This window comes from Takifugu rubripes, chromosome 4, assembly GCF_901000725.2.
Source record: "Takifugu rubripes chromosome 4, fTakRub1.2, whole genome shotgun sequence".
NCBI classification, from domain to species: Eukaryota; Metazoa; Chordata; class Actinopteri; order Tetraodontiformes; family Tetraodontidae; genus Takifugu; species Takifugu rubripes.
In genome coordinates, this window is record NC_042288.1 from 11,916,102 (window position 1) to 11,940,440 (window position 24,339).

Here is a 24,339-nt window from a genome sequence, read left to right on the forward strand (position 1 = left end):
TGTGTGTTTCTTCTGCGGGGTTCCTCTAAAACTTGTCAACAAGACAATGTAGAAGGAAGTGAGGGATAAAGTTGCTGGGCCTCTTTCTCTGCTGTTTATTTGCTGTGTCAAGGATTGAGAGATTACACCGTTTCTGCGCAGTAAGAGAGGAATCTGGTCAAGCACTTCCTGGGGCTAAAAACATCACTTGAAGAGGCAAAGTGAGATTACTGACACCTGCATTAGGGGATGAAAATCCCATTTGCTGTGAGCGCGGGGGGGGTCATCTATCTTTTGTGCAGAGAAAAATCTGGGGCTTTATTCTGGAATAAAACGGATTCCCCTTTATTAAAGGGACGAAAAGCAGAAGAAACCACATTTATTAACTTACATTTAAAAAGACGGTGAGATGTTTTGACGAGGTGCTTTCAGGTTTTCTGCATCCACATTCGGTAGTTTTGTACAGTAGCCGATTCCTGCGCATCTTTTTAATCACTTGTCCCTCGTAATGAAGACACGGGCTCTGTGCAGTGGGGAAAGGTAACACTAACCCTCACACTGTCGACAGTGTGATTGATCACCAGCAGATAAACATCAGATCAGGCAGAGACAGGACAGACATTGATCCCCAGAGGAAAAGAGGACATGTCGCACAGCAGCGTACACAAAACCGCCGCGAAACATCTGTCAAAATACGCCGGCAGAAAACTGTACCTCTGTGACTAACACGGCAACCAACAGACAGCTGCCATCCCTGCAGGATGATGGTTGATGGCCGGAGAGGCGTTCTCTCACGTCAGTTTCCAGCAACACTGTCCAGAGATCGGAAAACTTTTAAGGAAGTTTAGCAGGGTTTAGCAGTGACATATATCTACTGCTAAATAAGATAGGAAGTAGTTCAATCAGCCACAAATAAGTCAGAATAGTGCACGCGTGTGTGTTGTTGGACCCCACCTGGCTGTTTCTGCCATTAGCCGCAGACCTCATGCGACGCCATAGTTGAGAATGGAAGCAGGAGGGGAGGCCGAAAACGAAGAAAGGAGGAGTGAATGGTCAGTTTGACAAAAGGAGGCCAGTCTGGCGTCGACAGGAAGAAAAGCATTAGTGGCCTTTATGTGCACGGCGGCGGATTTCCGTGTTACAGTGTCAGTGTGTTTTCCCCTTAATTAAAACAGTCACAAGTTTCATTGAGCGGCGAATCAAAGGGAGGTTACACGGTAAGGCAAACTCAGCCCCGTGTGTGTGAGTGTGTTTGAGTGAGTGTGTGTGCGTGTGTGTGTGTGAGGGAGTAAAAGAAAGAGAGTTTTTGTTATAAATATATTTCTACTGGAAATACTGATAAGTTGATCATCTTCAGAAGTTTTATTCTCGGCATATTTCGCCACGTTCGGCGGCCTCCTTCTGCCGTCTCTGACTCGGTCAACCAGATCCAGCCTCTCCAGTAACAATCTCCACTGTCCCTCTGCAGGACAACAGCCAAACAATAGCAAAATCAGACGAGGGAGGGGAGAGGACTTCTTCCTCCCTGAGATCACCCGTCTCCTGCTTTGTCTGCCCGGGTCTCTGAGCTGGGAGGGCACCCGATCCCCGACGGCCTAATGACCCGACGCTTTCCACGCCGTTTGATTTCCTCGATGGCTGTAGCTTTGTCCACCCCTCATTAATTATAAAACAAGCAATGTTTGGATAATTAAAATTGCAACATGATTTTTTTTTTTTTTTCACTCCCACCAACAATACTGGGGAGCGCGGTGGGATTTCCCCTCTCGTGTTCCCTCTAGGGAACCGTCAAAAGGAGCGACTGTAAATTATGTAGGGGAGATACATAATGGCAGAAATTGCCCCTCGTAGCGTGCCACCTGAGAGGGTTTGACGGCGAGGCTGATTGACAGGGGATGCAGGTAGATGGCCAGTGTAACGGAGATGTCTGGAGCCTGAATGGGAGCAGATCTGGATGGGGTACACCCAAAACTGGGGTCAAAGGGCAGCGGCATTGTTATCCAAAAGAGTGATCTGGCAGTGAGGCTGGACTTTGGATCGCTATATATTAAAATATTTCTGCTAAATAATGGGAAATGGGCTCATTCATACACTGTGAAGGGACAGGGATGTGGCTGGGATTTAACCAACAACCTTTGTATCAATGCTGACAGCAAAGGAAAAAGTCTCCAGTCAAATCTGGAACCTTCTTGTCATGACGTCACCATTCGCATTTGTCCCCCCACACGTCTTCCAGGGACTTTAAAAAGTGAATTTAAGTCATCGTTAGGAGGTATCATCATAGCAGGGTTTAAGGGAAGAGAGTGGAGACAGCAGCGATTGTTCAGCACCGTCCAATGTTTCCAGAGAGAGCTTTAATCCCCCCCCTGAACTTCAGATAAACCTTCCTCTGGAGCTCTGGAAGACTTTCAGCTGCACACTGTTAGCTTTTGTTTCATGTCAGTCTAACACAATCTGCCCACCACTGGGAAGTTCAGGGGAGATTAAGGAGAGACTGGGAGAGCTTAGAGTTCTGAGTGGATGCTAGGAAATCGCACAAAATCAGTTCCTCCCCCCGCCGTTGCCATCGTCACATGTACACGTGAGAAGTCCTGTAAAGCAGCACTAGGTGTCAAGTCTTACCTTTCGTCTCAGAAAAGTTGAATTCAGACGTTTAAAATGCAGTTAGACAGCGCTCAAAAAGACTGAAGAGTTGGTCAATGTTGAAGGAGTAAGTGGAGTTTTGTGCGACTCTGCTGAAGGCTGTACTGAAAATAGTGCAAGGATTTTAAGAAAAATAGAATAAATGTGAATAATTTGGTCTTTAAAGATTTACAAAGTAATAGTACCTGTAAAAAAAAGCAGCGTTAATTAAGATAAAGTGAGCCTTTTTGTGGTTTGCGTCTGCAGCGTTTGTTGTCACTGCCCTGCGTGTCACAATGATGGAGTGTCTGTCTGACAGGTGCTGCAGTTTCCTTGACCCTCCATTGTATTTAAACAACACGGGCTCCTCACACAGGAAGAGCACAGGAGACAATGCAGGTGAGTGTGCAAGAATTTCCCCTCTGGGGTCTCCACCTGAGCTTGTGTGTTGCTGTGTGTGCAGCATTTTAAAAACACTATCCTTAAGTGTTGCCTTCACAGATGGCAAACATGACATAAATCATTTTTCCTATTTTAGTTTACAAAATCTCATATATTCCATGTTTGTGTAACAAGTAAAGATCCTCATTAAAATGGTTCTATGCTCTTCTTGATCAGAAGGGAACATGTGTGTTAAGTCCAGGCCCGTCTACCAGTCATTATTTGTGGATTAGTGCTGGTCTGAACCCTCTTTGATGTGTACATCTTTTACACTTTCCATTGAGCCATAGAGACACGCTGAAAGGAACAGTGAGACAGACAATGGGCTGAAGAGGAGCGGGCACAAGCAGGAGTCATTTTCAGCTTTGTCTTGAGCTGCGGGGAAACTTCCTGTAATAAGGAAGATAAAACATCCCAGTAATTACCGCTGCACATGTGAGCAGTCACATGAGAGGCCACCATCGTTTAAATTCTCAAATGCATATATCATACATGTGTACAATGTGTGCATTTTTCTTTGCAGAAGTGCACACAGAGAGAGAGAGAGAGAGAGAGAGAGAGAGAGAGAACTGTGCACATTGGCATAATTTTCCAAATCCTATGAGCCAGTTATTCTGAGGTAAACCTGATTTTATAGCTTTGTCTTAGACTGTCCACGCTGATTTTTTTTTCGTGATGAAATTATACACGTCAAAAACCCGGACCCGAACAGTGAGTCGGGTTCCAGTCAGATGAATACGTCTGATATTGTGGACTGCATTGCCATCTGCTGGACCCAAAAGGAAGTACATGCTATGGACCAAATTACACTTTCATGTTTACATGATGAAAAAAACGAGACCAACGCCAGTTATTGGAACAATAATGTAACAAGTCTGATAGGTAGGAGTTAAGGTTTGAAATTAACCTAATTTTGACCTTTCACAGGAGCCATGCTATGAAAGTTTGGTGTAGACCTGAGTTGATTCCCCCAACAGAAGCACAACAAGGCCTCTTTCAGGCACATAAGAGGACTCAGTGTTCCACCCTGACCGCAGGATTTATTTACCTTTACAGTGAGGGACAGTCAGTAAGAAGAGAGGGGCGTGTTGAGATGGAAAGTTGGAAGTAAGTGTACGGTAATGGGTATTCAAAAATGGCAGATGGTCCAAACTGAGACGTGCAGATCCACAAAAATCTTAATTAATCAGGTAAACTCACCTTTGTATTGAAAAGTAAATTACAGATCATCTAGGAGAGGGACTTGGGATGTTTAGGAGGGCAGAAAAGGTCAACTGGGGTGGGGGTGGGTGAGGGGGTGTTGGGGGGGTTTCCTGTTTCTTCAGTGCTCCTCCCTCCCACAGCACAAGAAGACTCATTCAATACCTGTGTGTTCCTGATTCAATACCTGATGTGTTCATCTGCATGCTCGGTATGATTACATTCAAAAGTTGCTATGTTGGAGCAGCAGGCGGCTCAACAGGGGAGCTGGAGAACCTTTTTAGTTAAGAATCACTGAGTTTAAAGGTCTAAAAGCTGGATCAAGACTGAGGATGTTGGGAAGAAATTCAGTCCTGTTGAAGAAGAGAAGCTTGGCAGCTATAGAGAGAATTACAAGAGTCTAATGCTGGTTTCACAACAGTCTGAGACATGGTTTCACCTAACACAAAGATGGATTCCTGCTCAATAAAACATATCTTTGTGTCAGAAAATGAAAACATCTATCAGAATCAGTGTGAGAAATGTCGTGAATTCTCTTGCAGCATTTATGTGGAAAACAAGAGCAGCAGTCAGTTAAGTCAGCTCTGAGATCCTTTAAGATCCTCTAGATTTTTCATTTTCGCTTTGCTCCTTTCTGCTTTTAAGGGGTTCAGTTTAACCCGAGATAAAGAGAGGAAGACAATTCCATTGGCATAATCTTGCAGAAAGACTTTACACTGGAGCAGACAACGCTGAGGTCTGATCCCTGTAATCCGCCCTGGCTGCTTTGTATCAGGTCATTCCGTACTTCCTCCTCTGAGCGTGCATCTTTGTCCCCAATCCTTAAAAAACCCCAGGAATCCATCTGTCAACCTCACCTCTCTGCAGAGTCAAACATGCTTTCAAACAGCACCTTCAGGAAACTTCAACCTAAACAAGTGCCAGCTCCTATAATGGGGTTTAACCCAAACATTTCCTCTTGGACGGGATGTTAACATCTACTGTGCTGCTGTGGGACGATCTGACATCAGGCTGGAGGCCACTGTGATGTGGTTCCCCTTAGCTGGTGTTTAATAGGGACAAAAGAGCACAGACTTCAACAGATATTTAGTTTCATGCCCATTGGGGCAGTTTGAGGATCTTCTGCAGTGTGTTGGAGACAGTGAAGGTGTTTCCTAAGGCTGTGTTCTCGCTGGCTGAAGAGCTGGAACACCGTAAATACAGGAGGAAGCTGCTGTAAAATCCTGCTGCCCTTTCAGTCCTTTTAAGGAGAAAACTGACCCATTTCCAGTAGCGGACATTCAAATGTCCTTGTGTTTTAAGTGTGTAGAACATTCCCTGCTGCAGCAGCCCACCCTTGTATTTACTTCCAGCCAGTATCCCGTTCCATGTGCACTTTTCCACTAAAGCGCACACAATGAAGCCATTGAGCGGGTAACAACAAACACCTTCATACACGGCCGAGAGCGAAGAGCACCTGGGTTTGACTTTACTGATAATCAGGCTGAATCATACCAACTCTAAAACACCGAAGGCCTTTTGGGGTTTATTTCTTTGACTTGGCGATTTGACGAGAAGAACTGGATCAGCAAGGCAGGAAATGACTTTTGGAAGTGACTTCAACCATGGCTACTTCCAGTACTTGTATTAAAAAACCTGCAATAAAAAATAAATTCTCTCATCGGCTTTTTGGCGGTGTAATAAAATGATCTTTGATTAAAAAAAGAATCACTTTTTTTGTATTATTTCTCTACATGTGGGGGAAAAAAACAGGCCTAAAGTGACTGCATCACTTGTCTGGTTGTGTCCAAATCTAAGGTTTGATGACAATAAAGCCTAATAACCACCCAAAAATTTAAAAAACAAACAAAAAGAATAGGCATTTTCTGGGGATCAAAGGCATTACAGACACATTTAAAATAAAACACAGTTTTCACTCTCACTATTGATCCCTGAAGTTTAAACACATCCCAATATCAATAAAAATCTCCTCTAATTTAAGCATGGCATCGTCCTTTCAGCTCCGTTTGGCTCTTCATCATTAATATGAGGCACAGGATCGGTGAGTAGGACCAAAAAAACGACCCTAACAAAACATCATTTTCTTTGTTGGTTCGTCCTCACAGCTTTTCCAGGTTCGATTCACAGCCGTTGGATGTACGAGTTAATAAAACTGCTTCTCCTCCAGCAGATTGAAGGACTTGTTGGTCAGCGTCTTTTCGTCGCTCACGAGTCTGTACCCGAACAGCTTCATGGTAGACCCGCACACCCTCTGCACCACCTGGGCCAGCGTGAGGGGGATACTGAATCTCCATTTCTCCGCCTGCTCTGATGAGTTCTTCTGCGTGGAGTAAATCCCGCTCGCCCCTTGCGTGGTCTGGGTGTTCTTCAGAATCCACTCCCTAGCTTGGGGGCTGAACGGTATCCCTGTAAACCTGTACATCTCCTCCGCCTTTTGCATGGGGTATCGGGCGATGTCCTCGTAACGCACCAACATGTAGCGGTTCCTCAACCAGCGAGGCCGGCTCAGTCCCGCCTCTGCCGACATCCTGATGTTGTCGCAGTTTCCTTTCAGCCTCTTCACCTCCTCGTCATCCTCAGGCACCTGGCCGTCCTGCGCCCAGGCCTTCCACGTTTGGTATTTTGAAGAGAACGCCACCATACGGGAGGCCAGCACGGCCCGCGGATCACGCACCAGCTGTATGACCCTCACATCCAGGCGGGGATCCTCCACCAAAGGCTGCAGGGTTTCCAGCTGGCGCACGCGGACGGTCTTGATGGCATGGTGTTGCTTGGAAAGACAGGATTCTGAGGCGCGGGTCAAGTTCAGAGGTCCACACTGGCGGTTCTTGCAGTGGTACCTGTGAGAGGATTGGAGTCGTTGTAAGTATACGTCAAGGAGCTGCAAAGTTATAGGGTTTCTTTTTGAGAAGACAGAAGACAGCAGGCTGTCGCAGCACACGGACATTTACGGAACCTCCGTGTTCTGATGATCAACCCTTAACTTAAACCTGAGGGCTAAAGTTAGCATAGCGTCCAATATAATTTACCTTTCAAAGACATCTTTGATGGCAGGAGTGCAAACAGGCTCCTCACACAGCGATACGCTGGACTCCCTACGGAAAAGAGACGGGGTGACGTGGTCCACAGGTGGGGGGGATATGAACTTCTCCAGTGGGGAGAAATCACACAGAAAGAGCCCCTGGAGTACGTCCCTGTAGATTCCCGCCAGCACCGTCCCGTTGTTGGTTTCCGTCGCCATGGTCAGCATGCGCTCCACGTGCCACAAAGGCTCAAACAGGTAGAACATGTTCTCCCCGTGCTGATTGAAGAACTCGCCCACAAACGAGGAACCTGTCCGCGTGGTGGCCAGGAGCAGGATGTGCTTTCGTCCGCCGCTGTAGTTGGACCCGCCCAGGTCTTTGATGTCTCCCTCCTCTTGGTCCTCTGACAGAATCAAAGTATTCCCGGTGGAGGTGGCGAGTTTGGAGAGCAGCATCTGGAGCAACGTCAAGGAGCCATTTTGTGGCGCGTTGCTGCAATCTAGCAGAGTCTGAGGAGTCTGCTGAGGGGTCTGCCTCTGGATCAGCTTATCAGAGACCCTGCGAGACACACAAATAGAACCATTTACAGTCCTTGTGATCTGATTACAGCTTGTAAATGAGGCTCTTCGTTCTCTCACCTCGACAGGATGTTACTCTCTTTCTCGATGATGACCAGCCCCACGATACAGATGAAGACGATGGCATATTTGGTCTTCATCCTGGAGTCCTGTAGCGCCGCTGGTCATCTAGTGTTGTCTGGCGTCGGTCATGGTCGCTGCTGCAGATGCTAAAGCCTCATTCTGCAATAAGGAACGGCGTAAATGAAACGCGCCGACGTGAAACATCACAGCGCTGACCCGTCTCGGTCAAATATTTTTTTAAAGCACTAAGAAGAACGTGTCTGTCTCTACGAGATGAATCCAGACCGTTTTCTGAGCTCAACACAACCTGCAGTCAGGACGAAGCCGCAGGAATGTTGTGCAGTTTGTACAGCGCGAGATCTCTTAACCTGCACGCCTTGGTCCTCAGAAGCATGGATGAACACAGCATTGCTTTCTAAATTTTTTTCAGGGAGTCAGTGGTTGAGGGTGAAGACAAATATCTGGAGAGGCGGGGTTCATACGAACAGGTTTTCTAAGCCTGATGAGTCCCCACAGTGGACGTGCTTAACTTTTGCATCAAATATTCAGATTCGAACCCTCTGACAGATCCCAGGTCAGTAATCGTGTTGTCGTAAAGTGTTGTCATTAATTTCTTGGGGGTTACCTCCTGTAAGCGGTGCCCTTTCCCCCTGTAAATGCAAATCTGCCATTTGGACTTGTCAAAAAGAGAATAATTTCTACAAATCATATCAGTAGGGGTAAAAATAATAATAATCATCATAAAAAGACACCCTATCCATGCCAGTGTGGAGTAATTGTTTGCTCTGTGAGTAAATATCACCCAATTATCTGAGCTTAACACTCCACGGCTGTCAAACTGTCAGGATGAAGCGCTCGAGCTGAGCACTTTTACATATTCAAGACGCGCTGGAGCGTTGGGCAAATCTGACTATCTGCTCAAGCAGAAACGCACATCACTCCGTTTATCATCTCACTACAAATTACATTAATGGCTGCCTTCAGAGCCTGGATGTGGCGTCTGAGCGCTAAACTCCCATTGAAGGCTTTGCTGTTCATCCATGGGTGTAAACAATTAACTCTTATAGTCAAATATTGAAAAGCTTTATAATTTGTGTGTGTGCTGTTTGTCGTTTTCATGTGATTGATTAATTTAATACAAGTGCCATTTGGAAACCAAGAGAAAACGACCCCCTTCCTTCATGTGTGTGTTCATTTAATAGTCTGGCAGTCATTTAGGGGGGAGGGGGCGTTCATTCAAACATTCCCACCACTGTCTGAACCAGACTGAGCAGCTCACATATTAATGAGCACTTCTGCATATAATTAATCTGTGTTGATCTGGGTGGAGGGGAAGGGGGGGGTGCACGGTGCTATTAAATCAACCTGAAATCTGCGAGGAAGAAAAATGTTATCCAAGCCATCAGTGACTGAAAGGATAATTGATTATCCAGTGAACTACGTGCACAGCGCGCAAACGCCAGGTCTGCAAAACGGTTAAAAACACACCCGCAGAGAGCGAATCTAGAAGAGTATTTGTGATTGACAGAGTGCTTAAGTTAACCTCTGTCACATTCGTCGTGTTTTACGCGCAGCGGCAGCGTGTTTACCAGCTCTGCTCGGCGCGTCCGCGGGGCTGCTGCCTCTGTTCTGTCAAATGTGTGCATCAAAAAGGAGCGTTTGGGGAATCCTGTTGGGGTTGGACTGAAAATGTGGTGCGCATCTCACGAACCTTTAGCTGATATCTCTCTGCTCTGGAACCAAATGTCCCACGTCCTGTCCGTGCGTCGCATCCCTCTGCATTGTGTCGGACAAGGACACGCAGCTTCATTACGTCCCCTCCTCTGCTGGATGAATGAGAGGCAGCGCGGACGCGCGGACGTAAAGCGCAGTCAACCCCCTCCAAAAAAATAAATAAATAAAAACGAAGTGAGGAAAAACGGAAGAAAAGCCTAAAAAGAATTCGTTTTCGGTAGTATATATATATAAAAAATACAACTTTTTTCAACCGTGTTTGCAGATCTATAACCGTAAAACTGATGACAAATATAAATAGAAGCTGCCACGCGCCTGAAATCTACTTTGCTGTTCACAAAAACACACTGACTTCAAACTTTGTGTCCAATTTTCTCCATGTGCCGGAGCCCACTGAGCCCATTGTGGCCAAGCCTCACGTCATCACTCTGCCTCCGCGTGGGCCTGTGGCTCCATAGTCACGTGGTCTCCAAAGACCCCGCAGTTAAATGGACCCCTTGTTTCACCAAGAGTCCCCGGGATGGATGCTTGAATAAAGGGCACCTTTCTGTAGTCAGCAAACGTTGGATTACAACCCGAGTTTGCTGTTGACACAATTCAGGGTTGGGACAAAATAACGAATTAAATCTGTAAAACTTTATTCTATCTATCTATCTATCTATCTATCTATCTATCTATCTATCTATCTATCTATCTATCTATCTATCTATCTATCTATCTATCTATCTATCTATCTATCTATCTATCTATCTATCTATCTATCTATCTATCTATCTATCTATCTATCTAAAGTCTTGAAGGTGTGTTTAGAGATCCGAAAATCTAAACGTGTGAGTGCAGCACTGCACTTTTACCACTTGGGGGAAGTAGAGGAAAAGCAGACGCAGGAATTGGAGTCCAACAGTTTCCCCATTCGCCCTCCATCCGCATCGTCCTGATTCCTCATACCTGCACGATTCCCCACAGTAAAGATGGATCAAATTTGTTAAGATTTTTATGCGATTCGTGCTTTTTGCGCTCTGCGTTCTGGCTGTGGGGTTTATGAAACCAAAAAAAGGCCCTTAACCTCAGTGTACTCCACAAGGAGAGATTAAAAGAGTGACCTAGTTTAGGAGTGGACCTGGACTAAAAGAGAACCTCTGCCCTTGGCAAAGCGCACTACAGATTATGAATAATAATCCAAAATTGTAAAGCTGAACCAGGCTCTCATGAAAACAGGTGGTGCGACAGACAGAGATGACACAGGCGGCATAGGTTAAACATTACTCAAAGTTTGCCTTTCTATTTTTGCCTTTTGTTTGAGAGAATCAATTCTTTAGTGAATGAATATTTATTCATTCTGAAAAGCTGAAGCAGATGGCATCAGTGAATTATCAATTCATCAATTTAATTGATCTACTGTAGGCTGTCTAACAATATGACTGTATTCAACTTGAATGTTGTCAACTCAAAATGCCTTAATCCAAACATGTTAGGGACACATTACATTTCATCCATTTGGGTACATCATCGTACAATCCGTCCATTTTAAAGACTTGTATGGAACCAGGGCCAAACTAATTCTATCTGTCAACATGGCTCCTTGATAGACGTCCAAAAACGTGCTCCAGTAAGGTAAAATAATCTCACGCAGCAAATCCTGATGTTGCGGGGAAAACATGCTCCGGATTTTCAGATAATATTCCTTTCAACCGTGGGTCAACTTTGCTTTGCCCTTTGAGCAACATGACCTTTGCACTTTGATGTAAAAGCATGATTTAATATTTGCTCGGCATTTGTTGCATATTCTGTGCTTTTGTGTCAGTGCTAAAGGTCTGATTCTGTTTTTGCCTGTTTCTCTTTGCAGCCGTGTCAGCGGCGGACTGGCACTGAAGCCAGTGTTCAAGACTGAACTGTGTTTTCGGGGCCCATTGATGGTGAAAGTCCCACGCGAATGATGCGGGGAGATAAATTTCCCTGTGGGCGGACTAATGGCTCTGTCAGCAGGAACAAAGAGGTCAGCATGTGCTGCTGTGATTGAAGGCACGAGATTAGAAGCTGCTATGACTGGATGAGCAAGGAGCTTTTATCCCCGCGATGCTTTTTTATAGTTACCGTTTGCTTTTGCATTCGCAACCTTTTGATCACAGATTGCGCGTATATCCACGCATGTGATTAAACCTGAGCTCGCTGAACGCCAGCAGATCATCTGTCTGCTAACCCAGCGTGATGTCGGCTGAGCACGACTGTGCTGAGGTTACGTGCGCTAACTGTGCTTTACGTTAATGTCTGATGGGGCCCGGCCGCAGACAGGCTCCGTGCATTACAAAATGAGAAGAGATTAGAGCATAGTGGGTTAATCTTTAGGCCCGCCATCTGCCAGGACTAGGAGAATTAAAGTCAAAGCCGCAGCCTTGATCAGCAGCACACAGAAATTACCTGACAGGTGATCGTTTTCATCCTGTGGAAGCAAATGTCTCAACATTCAGCTTCCAGGGACCATAATATGGAACTATAGTCAAAAAGCTGAAGAAGCTGACGCTGAGGGCTTTTTGCTGCCGTCATCGGTCCTACGTCAAACACTGATTTTCTGCAATTGTTTATATGATCTGTCCAGGGGCAACTTAAATTACAGGACTAATGTACCAGGGACCCACTGAGCATATTCTAAAAGTACCATGTGGATTATAGAGTATTTAGTTGCTGCATGAGAATGGGCAGAAAAACATTTATTCATGCATATAAATCCCTTTGCGTGCAACATATTTTAATGGTGCACACAGCAGGCAGAATACACGTGGTGTGTGTGTGTGTGTCTGTGTGTGTGTACACTTTGGGCTTTAAGAAGAAAATAACTGCACCTGGGAGACTTTTATTGCAGCTCTCAATAGACCATTTGACATAACTTTACCCACTATAAAGAAAGATGTAGCAGTTCATAACCTTGACTCATCCACTGGAAAAGAGCTTTTACAGACCATCCCAGCAAAATGAGGGATAGTTGTGATAATGTTACATAACATTTGTTGACTGTTCACATTGGTGGCAACATAAAGGAGATTAGTCAGCTTTCAAATTCCAACGAATTAATGAGTGAAGGTGGCAGAAATTTAGCTTTCTCAGTAATTTCGACCATAAAATCTGAAGCGAATCTCTGATCTCATCAGCTCCTTCACAGTCGTCTTCACCATCATTACCTGTTTAAGCCATATTTTTCCCCAGCAGATGCTTAAATAGAGCAGCAGATGGGGAATCTACACTATATTTGCTGACATTGGTTGGAACGATGGTTGCAATTAAACATCATAATAATCCCTCTATTTGTCCACATAACTAAAAGTAAAGAATCTTTGGTAATTACACAGATCTTATTTAAAATAAGTCTCAATCATCTAAATAATTTATACTTATAGCAGAAATTAGTTTAGGTGTTGAAATGATTAAAATGTCATTCATTTTTTTATTAACTAATAACTACAAGTAAAAAAAGAACCCAAATTTCCCTAAATTACAAAAGTACACTAGAAAAAAATTGCTATTTAGGTCAAATAAGAAGGAACTCTTCCATTATTTATCCTCATTTTGTATGTTTTCCATCGTGGGCCGACTGCAGAAGCAGCAGCATTGATGGATCCCAGGAGTGACTCTTAAGAAGTGTCATTGGATTAGCATTTGAGCCTTTAGCCTCCTGTAGTCACCCACAGGCACCCTGAAGGCTGAGTGTGCAGGTCTCTCCACGAAGCCGTGTTCATGGTGCGCTTCCACGACTCCACTCTTTAGGATGAGGAATGTAAAGGTCCTGCATTTGCCGCTGATTCTTCTGTGTGCGCGTGTCTGCCTCGGTGAGTCTCGGCTCTGTTTTCACTGTTGAAGGATCGCAGTATAAAACAGTGTAAATGTTAATTTTAAGCCAACTAGAATGTGTATTTTCTGCATTTATCAGTAATTCCATTTGCGGTCTGGCCTGTTTAGATCCACATACACTGTTGCTGAATCTGTTTTTGCTCTGGGTGATTCACACCATAGTTTTACAGCTCTGTTTTCAAAGGCAATTAAAAGATATTGAGTATTAGACTTGACCCCCCCCTTTCATCTAATAAACAGGCAGAGCATTATTTTGCCCAACAAAGCTCTCCGCTCTGTCTTTAGAGGGTGACATAACCCACCTGTAATCCCAGTCTGACTTACAGGAGACACGGGGCTCTTGGAATGTGAAATGCAATAAATATTGCTGTTTTAGCTCCCATACTTGAAGCTAAAATCACACTTGTGTAAATAACTGGTTAAAAGTGCACCCGCAATAATGTGAATGACATCAAACACTTTGCGTCCTCAGCACAAGCCGACTTTGCTCCCTATTTCTATGACAACGGCCCCTACAGCCACAACGGGAACCTGGCACTGTTTAGCCTCTCAGAGGACACAGCCATCGGTGAGTCTGACCTCTGACACGCAAACAGAGCAACCAATCAACAAAATGGCCTCCTGGCAGCCTACGTGTGAGAGTCCAGGATGTTAAACGGTCCCTGATAGATGAACAGATGTTGGGTGGAAAGATGTCCTCACCCTGACGCGCTCACCTGCTGCTGCCGCCAACTGTTGACACCGGGGATGGAAATGTGATGGAGGCGTCCTCCTCTAACGTCCATCTGTCAGCCAGAGTGGTCGTCATGCCGCCACTATTTTGTGTCTCAGTTTATATCTATATATTTTTCTCTCAGGTACACAGATTTATCGTCTCAACGGGACAGACCCAGAGGGCCATGAGGTCAGATACGGTCTTTCCTTTGACCCTGGCTCCAAAGAATACTTTCGGGTTGAGCCCATATCTGGAAATGTCACCCTGGTAGAACAGCTGGACAGAGAGGTGAACTGTCTCCGATGTTCATGGAGGAATATTCTATTTCCTCCTCCTTTAAAATTTTTATTTGTTCGACTTTAACATGAATCCCTTTGATATTGTTTCAGAAACAAGACTCTATTGATGTTCTTGTCAGCATCACAGATGGACGCAGCAAGGTATTAACATCAAGTTCCAGATGTGGCTCCGTCAGGTAGGGCAATAAAGCATATAGACCTGACGCTGGAAGGTGCATCGTCTTTCTTCTAGGTTGTAGAACGAGTGACGGTGTTTGTAATGGACGCCAATGATGAGAAGCCAGAATTCCAAAACATGCCAGCGATCGCTGATGTGATGGAGGTGAGTAGAGGAGAAAGTGGGTGTGCGTTCATAGTAAAAATGATTGTGTGGCCAGTATGAGGCTACTTTTCTGACAACTCTTCATTTTTAACCACATCATTGAATTTGGAAATCACAATATTTAATTAATCTTTCACCAAAATATGATCATTTCCATGTCAAAATCATTGCCAGTCCATGTAGAGGCTTAACAAAATTTGGATTAATTTAAAAAATGGTAAGTATGAGCCTGGTTGTATGAAAACTAGATCTCATAAGACCTCAGCTCATATTTCTCTCCCTGTAGGTTGACTGAAATAGAAAGCATGCAGAGGGGAACCTCTTTTCTCTGATAAGGAACAAAACCCCTTTTTAATGAAGGGATTCTGTAAACTTCTTTATGGGATGTTTTCTGTGGGCTTCTTTGCCTTTTGGCCTCTTTTTAGCCCCCTTCACTGGCAACAATGCCCCCCTGGACTTTAACACACCCATACAGCTGCCTCATGCTAACGCGTTAGTATTAGCTGCAGTCAACTCCAGAACCTGATGCCAAACTGCCTGATTGTCAACTGTCCAAACACTTTTGAGCTCCTGAACATTAAACTTCCCCCTCTAAATGTAATATGTTTTTTTTTTTTTAAAAAAAGCTTGAAATCCCTTCGTTTTTTTAAATCATTTTGTTTTATATGTGTTGCCACCTGACGGAGACTTTTTTATTCCTTCCACTTCAGACGACTGAGAGTGGAAGCAGCATCTACAGAGTCCAGGCAGTGGACAAGGACACGGGATCAGGCGGTTCAGTCACCTACTACCTTCAGGTACAGGAGTACCATGTACATGTGTGTTTGTACGGGAGACAAGAGCAGCTGGTCTGGAGTGATAGAGTGGGGGGGTAGGGCACATCTGGACACAGCAGCTCTCTCCTACCTGCGTAGTTGTTGAGCTTATGGGCTCTTTACATCCAGATGGCCATTGAGATAGAAAAATATATGGCTTAATTCATTAATGCCTCTCAGCATTTGTTGCGCGTGTCAGTGGTTGGAGACGGGACAGGGGATATGAACGGGCTCGCTGTGTGTCAGCACGTGCTCTAAACGTGTCTCGCTGTCTGTTGCAGAACCCACAGTCCACTTTGTTTACCATCGACAGACACAGCGGCGTCGTCCGCATAAAGGCCGGAGAAATGCTGGACTATGAGAAAACCAAGGCGCACTTTGTCACCGTCATCGTCAGGGTAACAAGCAGTTGTGTCCTAGAATAGGTCACGTTCATTTGAACCGGAAACTATTTTAAAAATCCCATCACATTTAGGTGTAGAGACGCAATAAACACCACCAAGGATACAATATCTGCACATTCTGCTCGCCCAAAACTGAAGTGTGTATTAATATTGTGACTTTTCTTCCAGGATGGTGGTGGTAATTTTAACGGCAGAGAGCAGTTCCTATCGTCCTCATCCACCCTGACCATCAACGTCATCGATGCACAGGACACCCCGCCCGTTTTTATTGGGACGCCGTATTTTGGATACGTGTATGAAATCTCAGTGCCGGTAATCACGTGTCTCTTTTGAAGGGTTTTGGCGAAGTTCCAATCGAATTTTTACACACAGGACCTTAATTTCAACTGCTTCAGTAACATTTGCGGACGTCTGTGACATTTCCCATGTCGCATGAAAGCAGCTTTATCTCCCCCGACTCAAAATGTCACGGCAGCATCACATCAGAGGAGGGAGAGTGTAGCTCTGACTGGTATTTTTAGGAGGTTGACTGAAGCTGACTTTCACTAATGCTGTCAGTACTTTTTCTGACATTTTGATGCAGCCAAAGAAACCAAATCAGTCCCTGGAAACTTTACTTTTAGGCCGTGTCACAGCTTTATATGAGTGTAAGTAAATGATCCCTTTGTTCCCACAGGGATCTGAAATATTCACTGTCATCGCCAAAGATGGGGATGTTGGAAACCCAAATCCAATCCGTTATTCCTTCGATGAGGGTAAGGTTGGCTGAGGCTGATTAGGGTTGAAGGACTGGGAGCGTGCTACTGGGTGGGACGTTGCTCAGCAGGTTGTTGTTTTTCAGGCGACGATGGTGTTTTTCACATCAACAAGACAAGTGGTTGTATCACCCTCCAGAGACTTCCCATCAACCTGAAACGGGAAATATTCAACATTAAAGTCAGGGTGAGTTGAAGTAACATGCTCATCAAATCACTCGATCACATGCAATAAGTGATTATCTATCACACACACACACACCCTCCTCGTGTTCAGGCATCAGAAGTGAGTCCACAAGGCAGACTCTCGGACTACAGCGTTACTACCGTGGTGATCCGCGTGGTGGACCTGAACAACAACCCGCCTACATTCTACGGGGAGAAAGGCCCGCAGAACATGTTTGAGCTGACCATGTACGAGCATCCACCGGAGGGCGAGATCCTGCGTGGGCTGAAAATCACGGTCAACGACTCGGATCAGGTGAGCTGATAAACACCAACAGCATCACCCACCACTGAACTCCACCCCCGCTAACCCGGGAGTGGAACCACTTATTGCATAACCCCGCTGACTTTCTGAACAAATTAGTTATCTAACATGACTCTCGTCAAACATTTAAAAAAAACAAAAAAACAACAACATCTGATAGCGGGCCAGACTACGTTGAATCATTCTCCATTTGCCAGCTTATGCAAGTCTCCGTCTGCTTCCAGTTCCTTTTATGAACTTAATCCAAAATATATTTCCTCATAATGCTGTTACAACATCAGCGCGATTATATTCCACTGAGAATACCAAAGCTGTTATTGATATCCTCTTCATTTCTGCTACATTACTTTAATAATGGAGAGATATTGAGCTTTTATATTGATTGAGGGGGATGATACAGTGGCTGTTGGATTACATCGTGCACATTACTTTAAATACATCCGTGCGTACGTTACATCCCTTTTCAGTGATGATGAGATATTGATGAGACATCGATTGATGCATACCATCTTCTCGCAGGGGGCGAACGCCAAGTTCAACCTAAAGCTGATCGGACCGGGAAGGATGCTGCGGGTCGTTCCTCAGACCGTCCTCAATGAGGCTCAAGTGACAATCTTAGTGGAAGACTCTGCTGCCATGGACTATGAGAAACATCATTTTCTCACATACAAGGTTGGCCCCTGAAAAACCTGAGCTTGAAGATGAAATGCATAAAGCAGACTTTATTTCTGGCCTTTCTCCTCTTTAGCTGCTCGCAATGGAAATTGATACCCCCGAGAGATTCAGTGCTACCGCAGACATCGTCATTCATCTCCTGGACACCAATGACAACGCTCCCAAATTCTCCACAGATTACTATATCGCCAGAATTCCAGAAAACTCACCCGGCGGCTCCAACGTGGTGTCAGTCACGGTGAGCGAGGCTTCATCCTGTTCAAAAATACATGCCAGCGCTAATGTACGTCACTCAGACCAGAGGAGAAATTCTGATTTTGGACAAAATGCCGCATTAATTCCCTAAATGTGGACTTTTTGGGCAGTGTGAGTCCGGATAATATGCAAAAACATGTAGATAAAAGCTAGGCGAGGTAAGCTGCCAGATGGCTATCACTTTCATTTTGTTGTGTAACACCAAATTCCCAGATTACAGAGAACACGCAAATGCTGTGCAAAAATATGTGCAGAAACTCACTATTAATGTCGCGTCCACATGGACAGAATGGACCAAACCAAGAGGGCGGTGCGCTCTTAAATCCTGCGTTTGCGTGAACATCAGAGAGGCCTGTTTTGTTGATCCTAGGCAATTTCAATCAGATGAAAGTACAGCCAGTAAGTGACCTTGGACACATGGAGACAGGCATCCCTGCAGTGAGAGCCAGACAGATTAGCTGCCCATGATCATGCTCCTATGACATAAAAAAATAAATCAGTCTTTTTATAGCTGACCCCTGTAACATCATGTTCCAGTCCAGCACAGATCCATTCAATCCGTTGAGGTTAGCAGCCCTTTTTTGCCTGTTTGTTTTTCATTCACTAAAAAAAGAGATAGGCTCAAATCTAATAATTCAGACTTTATCAAGGGGATGAGGTCAGAGATAGATTTGGGACTTTTCTGAGGACGTTCTCCCTCCAGAATCATAATATCTTTTGTTGTGGCACAGGCAGTAGACCCAGACTCAGGATCCTGGGGTGAAGTGAAGTACTCCATTTATGGATCAGGGGCTGACTTGTGAGTATCAGAACGTCACCTAAATTGACTTTGGTCGGATTAGAGAGTAGTTCTGTCAAACGAATACACGCCTACACTTTGAACATGTATTCTTAAGTGCAAGATTCCAAACAGCTCAAACATCCCATGTGTCTGCTCATTAACCAGAAAACCTGTGGGAAACTTCAATTTAAAACATTCCATTTTATGAGACACTGGGATTTTAAGGGCTAAGGCAGTTATACAACATCATTGTTGTTTGATCAATCTTGTTTGATAAAGATTTTGCTAAAGCAAAGAAATACATTTCCTAAGCACTTCCTCAATTCTGCATTTCACTAGTAGACCACTGCACTACTATAAATGCTACCTCAGGCTACACAGATGACATCAGACTTGATTTTATATTAGAACATTGTTCTGTTTATTGCACTTAAGCACCACAGTCCTTCGGGGGATTTTCTCTGAAAACTATCTTTATTACCTTTCCAGTCTAGGTTAGACCTGTAAACCAGAGGCTAACTGAAGCCAGTAATAGCAGGAGGTTGCTATTCTGCCATATCATTACAAGACAGGCCTTTATCATTTTATTTCTGCACATTTAAATATGTTGCGGAAACATGGGATCGGAGAGTCCTGATCTTTGCCTGCCTGCTCTTTGTCTTTGTTAATCCTCTGATGAGATTGGAGGTGAAAATAGCCTGAGCTTGTGACCATCGTCTTCAGCTCTGTGACTCACACAGGTTCACTCTAGCTCACCCTCCTCCTGCGTGTCACTCTTCAAACACTTCTAAATAACCTAATGCTGGCTCTGCACTGTGGAAGAAGATGCTAAAATGTGATGACCACGTGAAGAAAAACATAGTTCTTGTTTTGTTTTGCTTTGCTTTAGCCACAAGTGGACTAGATTAGCCTCCGAAATTCCCGAAAAGGGAATCTTAGGAAAGTCACTGGGCCACTCACAGATTATCATTGATTGTCAACCAGTACGTTTAAAACGTTAATACCTTTAATCACACAGAGCACATCCATACGTTTCAGACGCGCTAGCAAGTAAATTGATATCCTAAAGGTAGCCAGACTTGAATTTCTGCTGCAGGTTTCTGATCCAGCCCGCATCCGGGATCATCTACACCCAGCCGTGGGCGAGCCTGGACGCAGAAGTGAGGTCCAAGTATAACTTTTATGTGAAGGCAGAGGATGCAGAGGGGAAGTACAGCCTGGCTGAGGTATTTGTGACGGTTCTGGACCTAAACGACCATCCGCCTGCCTTCAATGACAACTTCCTGGAGACGACTATGGTGATCGGAGCGCCAGTGAAAATCGAGGTGATAATTTCCTCATTTCATGAGAGAGAAAAAACAGAAATGATACGGGGTAGAAGTCTATTGCCAAAATTTTTTGTTGATTAATACAGGCTGTAGACGACGATGCCGAAGTACCCAACAACGTTATCGAGTACGCCATCATGAGAGCTGAGCCGGACAACAACATCTTCGACATCAACGCCGACACGGGCGAGATCATACTCAAGTCCTACATCAAGTCCATGGCTATCATTCAGAACATCACCCAACAGACAGACTGCACCTGGTCCCTGGTGGTGCAGGCCCGGGACCGGGGCCAACCGTCCTTCAGCACCACAGCGGTGGTCAAGATTGACATCACTGAGGCTGTAAGTTGCTGAAAACCAAAGTTTCTATAGAATAATGTAAGGACATGTACGCATTTCTATTTTATAGAAATGAAACAGTGAAACATCTTTGCTGCACCAAATTTTAAATCCGGCAGGAGGAAAAAAAGTTAAATCTCATACAGATGCAATTGTCATGTTTTCAGATCAAATCCCGATTTTTCTCATACTTCTTGGGCCTAAGGAAGCGTCCCAGGGCTGTGCTCGGAATTTGTTTGACCGTTGTCACCTTCGCCATTTCAGTGACGGTCTTCGTCTCAACTATGATTTACTGGAACTCTGTGAAAAAGTCCCGCGTAAAACCTCAGGGCAAGATCAGAAAGATTGTACGGAGGCCTGTGCCATAAAGGAAGCTCGCCTTGAGATCATCAGCACGGCAAAAGCAGGAAATTGTGATATTTCAAGAATGTTGTGGTAGAAGAGGGCTGTGTCTGTAAAAGAGTACACAAATCATAGAAATTATTCTCTATAGTCTGGGGATAATTTTTTTTCTTGTGTTTTTAGCTCAATAGCTGTAATTCCTAAAGAATTCATGTAGGAATTCTCAAATGCTGAATGGTCTCAGCTTGTTTCCCTGTTAAACTCTCTGATCTTGTCTTGAAATTATATTTTTTTAAAAAGCTTGATCATTTTAATGTTCAAGACACATTTGTGTACATTATGAAAAGTAAGCCCAACGTTACAGTAGCAGGATGTTTACAAGTTACCTTAAAGCCAAATGAAGACTAAATGCAGTACTACAGTGCAGACATGGGACAACATTCAGAAGTCAGGCGTCCAGTCCCATGAATTTGAAATGTCCTTGTGCTCTTTTACAGACCCAACTCAGTGGGGGGCCTTTGGGATCATTTTTGATGCAGAATAGACACAAGCCTTTGCAAATCCTAGGCATGCTTGCTGGTGTCATTCTTCTCATGGTCATTATCACAGTCGTCATCTCCACTGCCACATACATGCGCAACAAAAAGTTTAACCGGATTCTGCCTAACCGCCGCGTGAGGAGGAGGCCACAGAAACAGCAGACCTGGAACATCAAAAACCCCTTCAAGAAAGAGGAGAATCCAGCTGATAGGTTCCGAGTAGAGGAGACCCAGGAGCAGCAGCCAGAGAACATCAACTACAACAACAACGTCAGCAACGTGGTCAGGCACTGGCCTCCGCCACCGCCGCCCTGCGCCCCGTCGGCCCCTCCTCCACCCCCCGCTTACTTCCCAGAGGGCAGGGAATGGACAGTCCCCACCGTCTCAGCAACGGTGGCGATCAAACCGAAAAAAAGGCCGGCGATGAACATGCAGGACACTGTGAACAGAGCCATGGTTTCAGAGCTGAAGATGAGGCTGGAGCAGAAGCAGTTGCTCAAACATCACTAATGTTCCACAAAACAAACTCCCCTCAAGGTCCAGGGACAACGCCAGACCATGACCAATGTGTATGTGTGTGTGTGTGTGTGTGTGTGTGTGTGTGTGTGTGTGTGTGTGTGTGTGTGTGTGTGTGTTCAGAAGGACCATCAAAGCAGCTCCAATCTTTATGGTGGGAACTACATGTCTATGGTTATATGTTCTGTTTCTGGCTGTTGATTTGTTGGGGTTTTTTATCATGTTGGAGCAGACAAATTCAACTCGACACACCAGTGGCTTATAATTCCTTGTTGGGAATGATGTTGACATTTCAACAAGCAAGACTGTTTGTTGATCTGGGAGCCAACCAAGCTCCTTACAGGAGATTTGATGACACTTGACTGAGAAGATCAGCCCGGGGAAGCAAAGTGATCAAGACAAGATGAGCTTTAATCCTCCCGTGCAGGTGTAAAATACCATTTAAAGGTGGTTGCGAGCAATTATCAAATGTAAACATGTATTTATTCATTTATTAAAGGACGTTTAGGTTGTACAGATGGATCTGGCCGTCCTGCTCACCTGTGAAAACAGACCCAGAGTGTTTTAGGGTCACAACAGAGGAAAGGGAAGATTTATGATGTGGCCCTGAACTTCATGACACAATAATCTCCAGTGAAATCTGATTTGTTGGTGTCTTTTTGGCAAAATAAAACAGGATACGAAATTCCATTAATTAAGGACATTTTATTCATCCTTAATTTTGTCTAAGAGCCGGAAACTTTACATTCATTTGTCAAAACATGATTTACGCTTTTTGGCAGTGTTGATTCTTCAGATGTGTGTGCTAGGCTCCCAGCTCCCATCTGGTGGAAACCAGCTACAACCGTCCAGGATTACACACCGAAACCAGGGCAATCTCCAGATCTTTGGCATCTTAATGACTCTTTGAATAGAGACAAAGCCTTGTTGCAATTAACTTAAGACCAACGCCTCCTTAATGAGCCTTCCTACATACTCTACTGCCCCCTTTTGGAGACGGCAGAGAAGCAGTTTGACCTCTCGGAGATTTTAGAAACTTGGAGTTTACATCTATAACATATGTAGGGCAGTGTGATGTTACTGAAGGCACTGCTAGGTTGCAATGTTCTCTTTTCGTTCATTTCCAAAATGTGTAAATTTTGGTTTTTACTTTGTTCGAGAATATAGCATCATGAACATAAACTAAGAGAAAATGTCTGAGAATGTCCCCACTATGTTTGTAATAACTCCATATAAGGGCATTTGCTCCATTATCGCTGTGAGCACTTTAGATTGAACCGCTCACTGCTTATTTGTGTCCATGTCATGAGAAAACATGCACGTTATTTCAAATTTACATGATTTTTGCAGATTACACCCTCTAATCCAAGGTCCAACTTTTTCATCCCTGTGCAATATTGCTTTTTTGGCTAGCAACCAAAATTGCAGCTGCTGTGATCGAGCTTGAACTGATAAGATGTTTGTCTGCACATTTTACATGGCTATGATGATGCAGACGGGGCCGAGAAGAAACTGGGGATTATTTGTGTTGTGTCGTGACGCAGATAAAACTCCTGTGCTCAAAGGTCAAACTCGTCGTCACACACATAAATACCCAAACTTTTCGGCACTGCACAAGGCTAATGCTTTGAGATGAAATGAGGGAATATGAGGAGCAGCCCAAATGATCATGCATTTCGCCACGTTAAGAGGCAGCGGGGATTACTGGGCTATTTGATAGAGGATTACTGAGTTAAAAGTTGCAAAGAGCATTGATGCTTAAGAATGAAAGAAAGCTGAACACAAGGTTGAAAATCCTTGGTGTGTGTTTGACACGTAGGACGTCCTCTGAACCCAATAAAGGAGCGGCACTATAGACAGCCGCCTGGGTCAAACATGCTGTGCACGGATAAATGACATCTACTGCATCTAACATGGCACAGTTTCTATGGATCTAAAGTGTGCACGGTTACTATGGATTATGACCAAAAGTAAAAGCGGATAATATCAGTCGTGATCTTTTGTCAATGGCAACAGGATCACAGGGGACAACACACACAGATGGGGATGATCGTAAAGTGACGACAGGAAGGGACGCTACGGAGGATGTCAGTGTTTGGGTATTATGTCAAGTGAACAATGCCATTGGCCGAGCCGCATCCCATATGCCATCTGTCTGAGCCAGGCCGTGCGGATCATGTGTGACGTGCATGATTTACTTCGGGTTTTTTTTTCACAAAAGACAAGGAGCTGTGACGTAAAGGAGAGAGGATTAAATATACGTTAATGAAGGTCCACAT

The 24,339-nt window shown here is 44.5% G+C and overlaps 2 protein-coding genes across 4 annotated transcripts; one reads left to right on the forward strand and one right to left on the reverse strand.

Moving 5' to 3' along the window:
• Positions 1-5,740: 5,740 nt before the first annotated feature.
• chst3a (carbohydrate (chondroitin 6) sulfotransferase 3a) lies at positions 5,741-10,089 on the reverse strand. Of its 2 annotated transcripts, XM_029835815.1 has the most exons (5): positions 9,993-10,089; positions 9,618-9,785; positions 7,904-8,065; positions 7,272-7,823; positions 5,741-7,082 (listed from the first exon to the last, which is right to left on the reverse strand). In XM_029835815.1, exons 3-5 carry the CDS (start codon positions 7,981-7,983, stop codon positions 6,386-6,388), a joined length of 1,329 nt encoding a protein of 442 aa, XP_029691675.1. In that variant the 5' UTR covers positions 7,984-8,065; positions 9,618-9,785; positions 9,993-10,089; the 3' UTR covers positions 5,741-6,385. The 2 variants fall into 2 exon arrangements, with proteins under 2 accessions (XP_029691675.1, XP_003964094.1); XM_003964045.3 differs by having other exon boundaries at positions 9,618-10,060.
• A 3,262-nt stretch (positions 10,090-13,351) lies between these two features.
• cdhr1a (cadherin-related family member 1a) lies at positions 13,352-22,721 on the forward strand. Of its 2 annotated transcripts, none has more exons than XM_029835249.1 (17): positions 13,352-13,461; positions 13,956-14,051; positions 14,341-14,486; positions 14,588-14,638; positions 14,730-14,819; positions 15,530-15,616; positions 15,916-16,032; positions 16,207-16,350; positions 16,715-16,793; positions 16,880-16,980; positions 17,071-17,274; positions 17,803-17,955; positions 18,032-18,196; positions 18,945-19,012; positions 20,091-20,319; positions 20,409-20,666; positions 21,503-22,721. In XM_029835249.1, the coding sequence occupies exons 1-17, from the start codon at positions 13,401-13,403 to the stop codon at positions 22,052-22,054; spliced, it is 2,601 nt and encodes an 866-aa protein (XP_029691109.1). In that variant the 5' UTR covers positions 13,352-13,400; the 3' UTR covers positions 22,055-22,721. The 2 variants fall into 2 exon arrangements, with proteins under 2 accessions (XP_029691109.1, XP_029691110.1); XM_029835250.1 differs by lacking the exon at positions 21,503-22,721 and adding an exon at positions 20,831-21,053.
• The last annotated feature ends 1,618 nt before the right edge of the window (positions 22,722-24,339 follow it).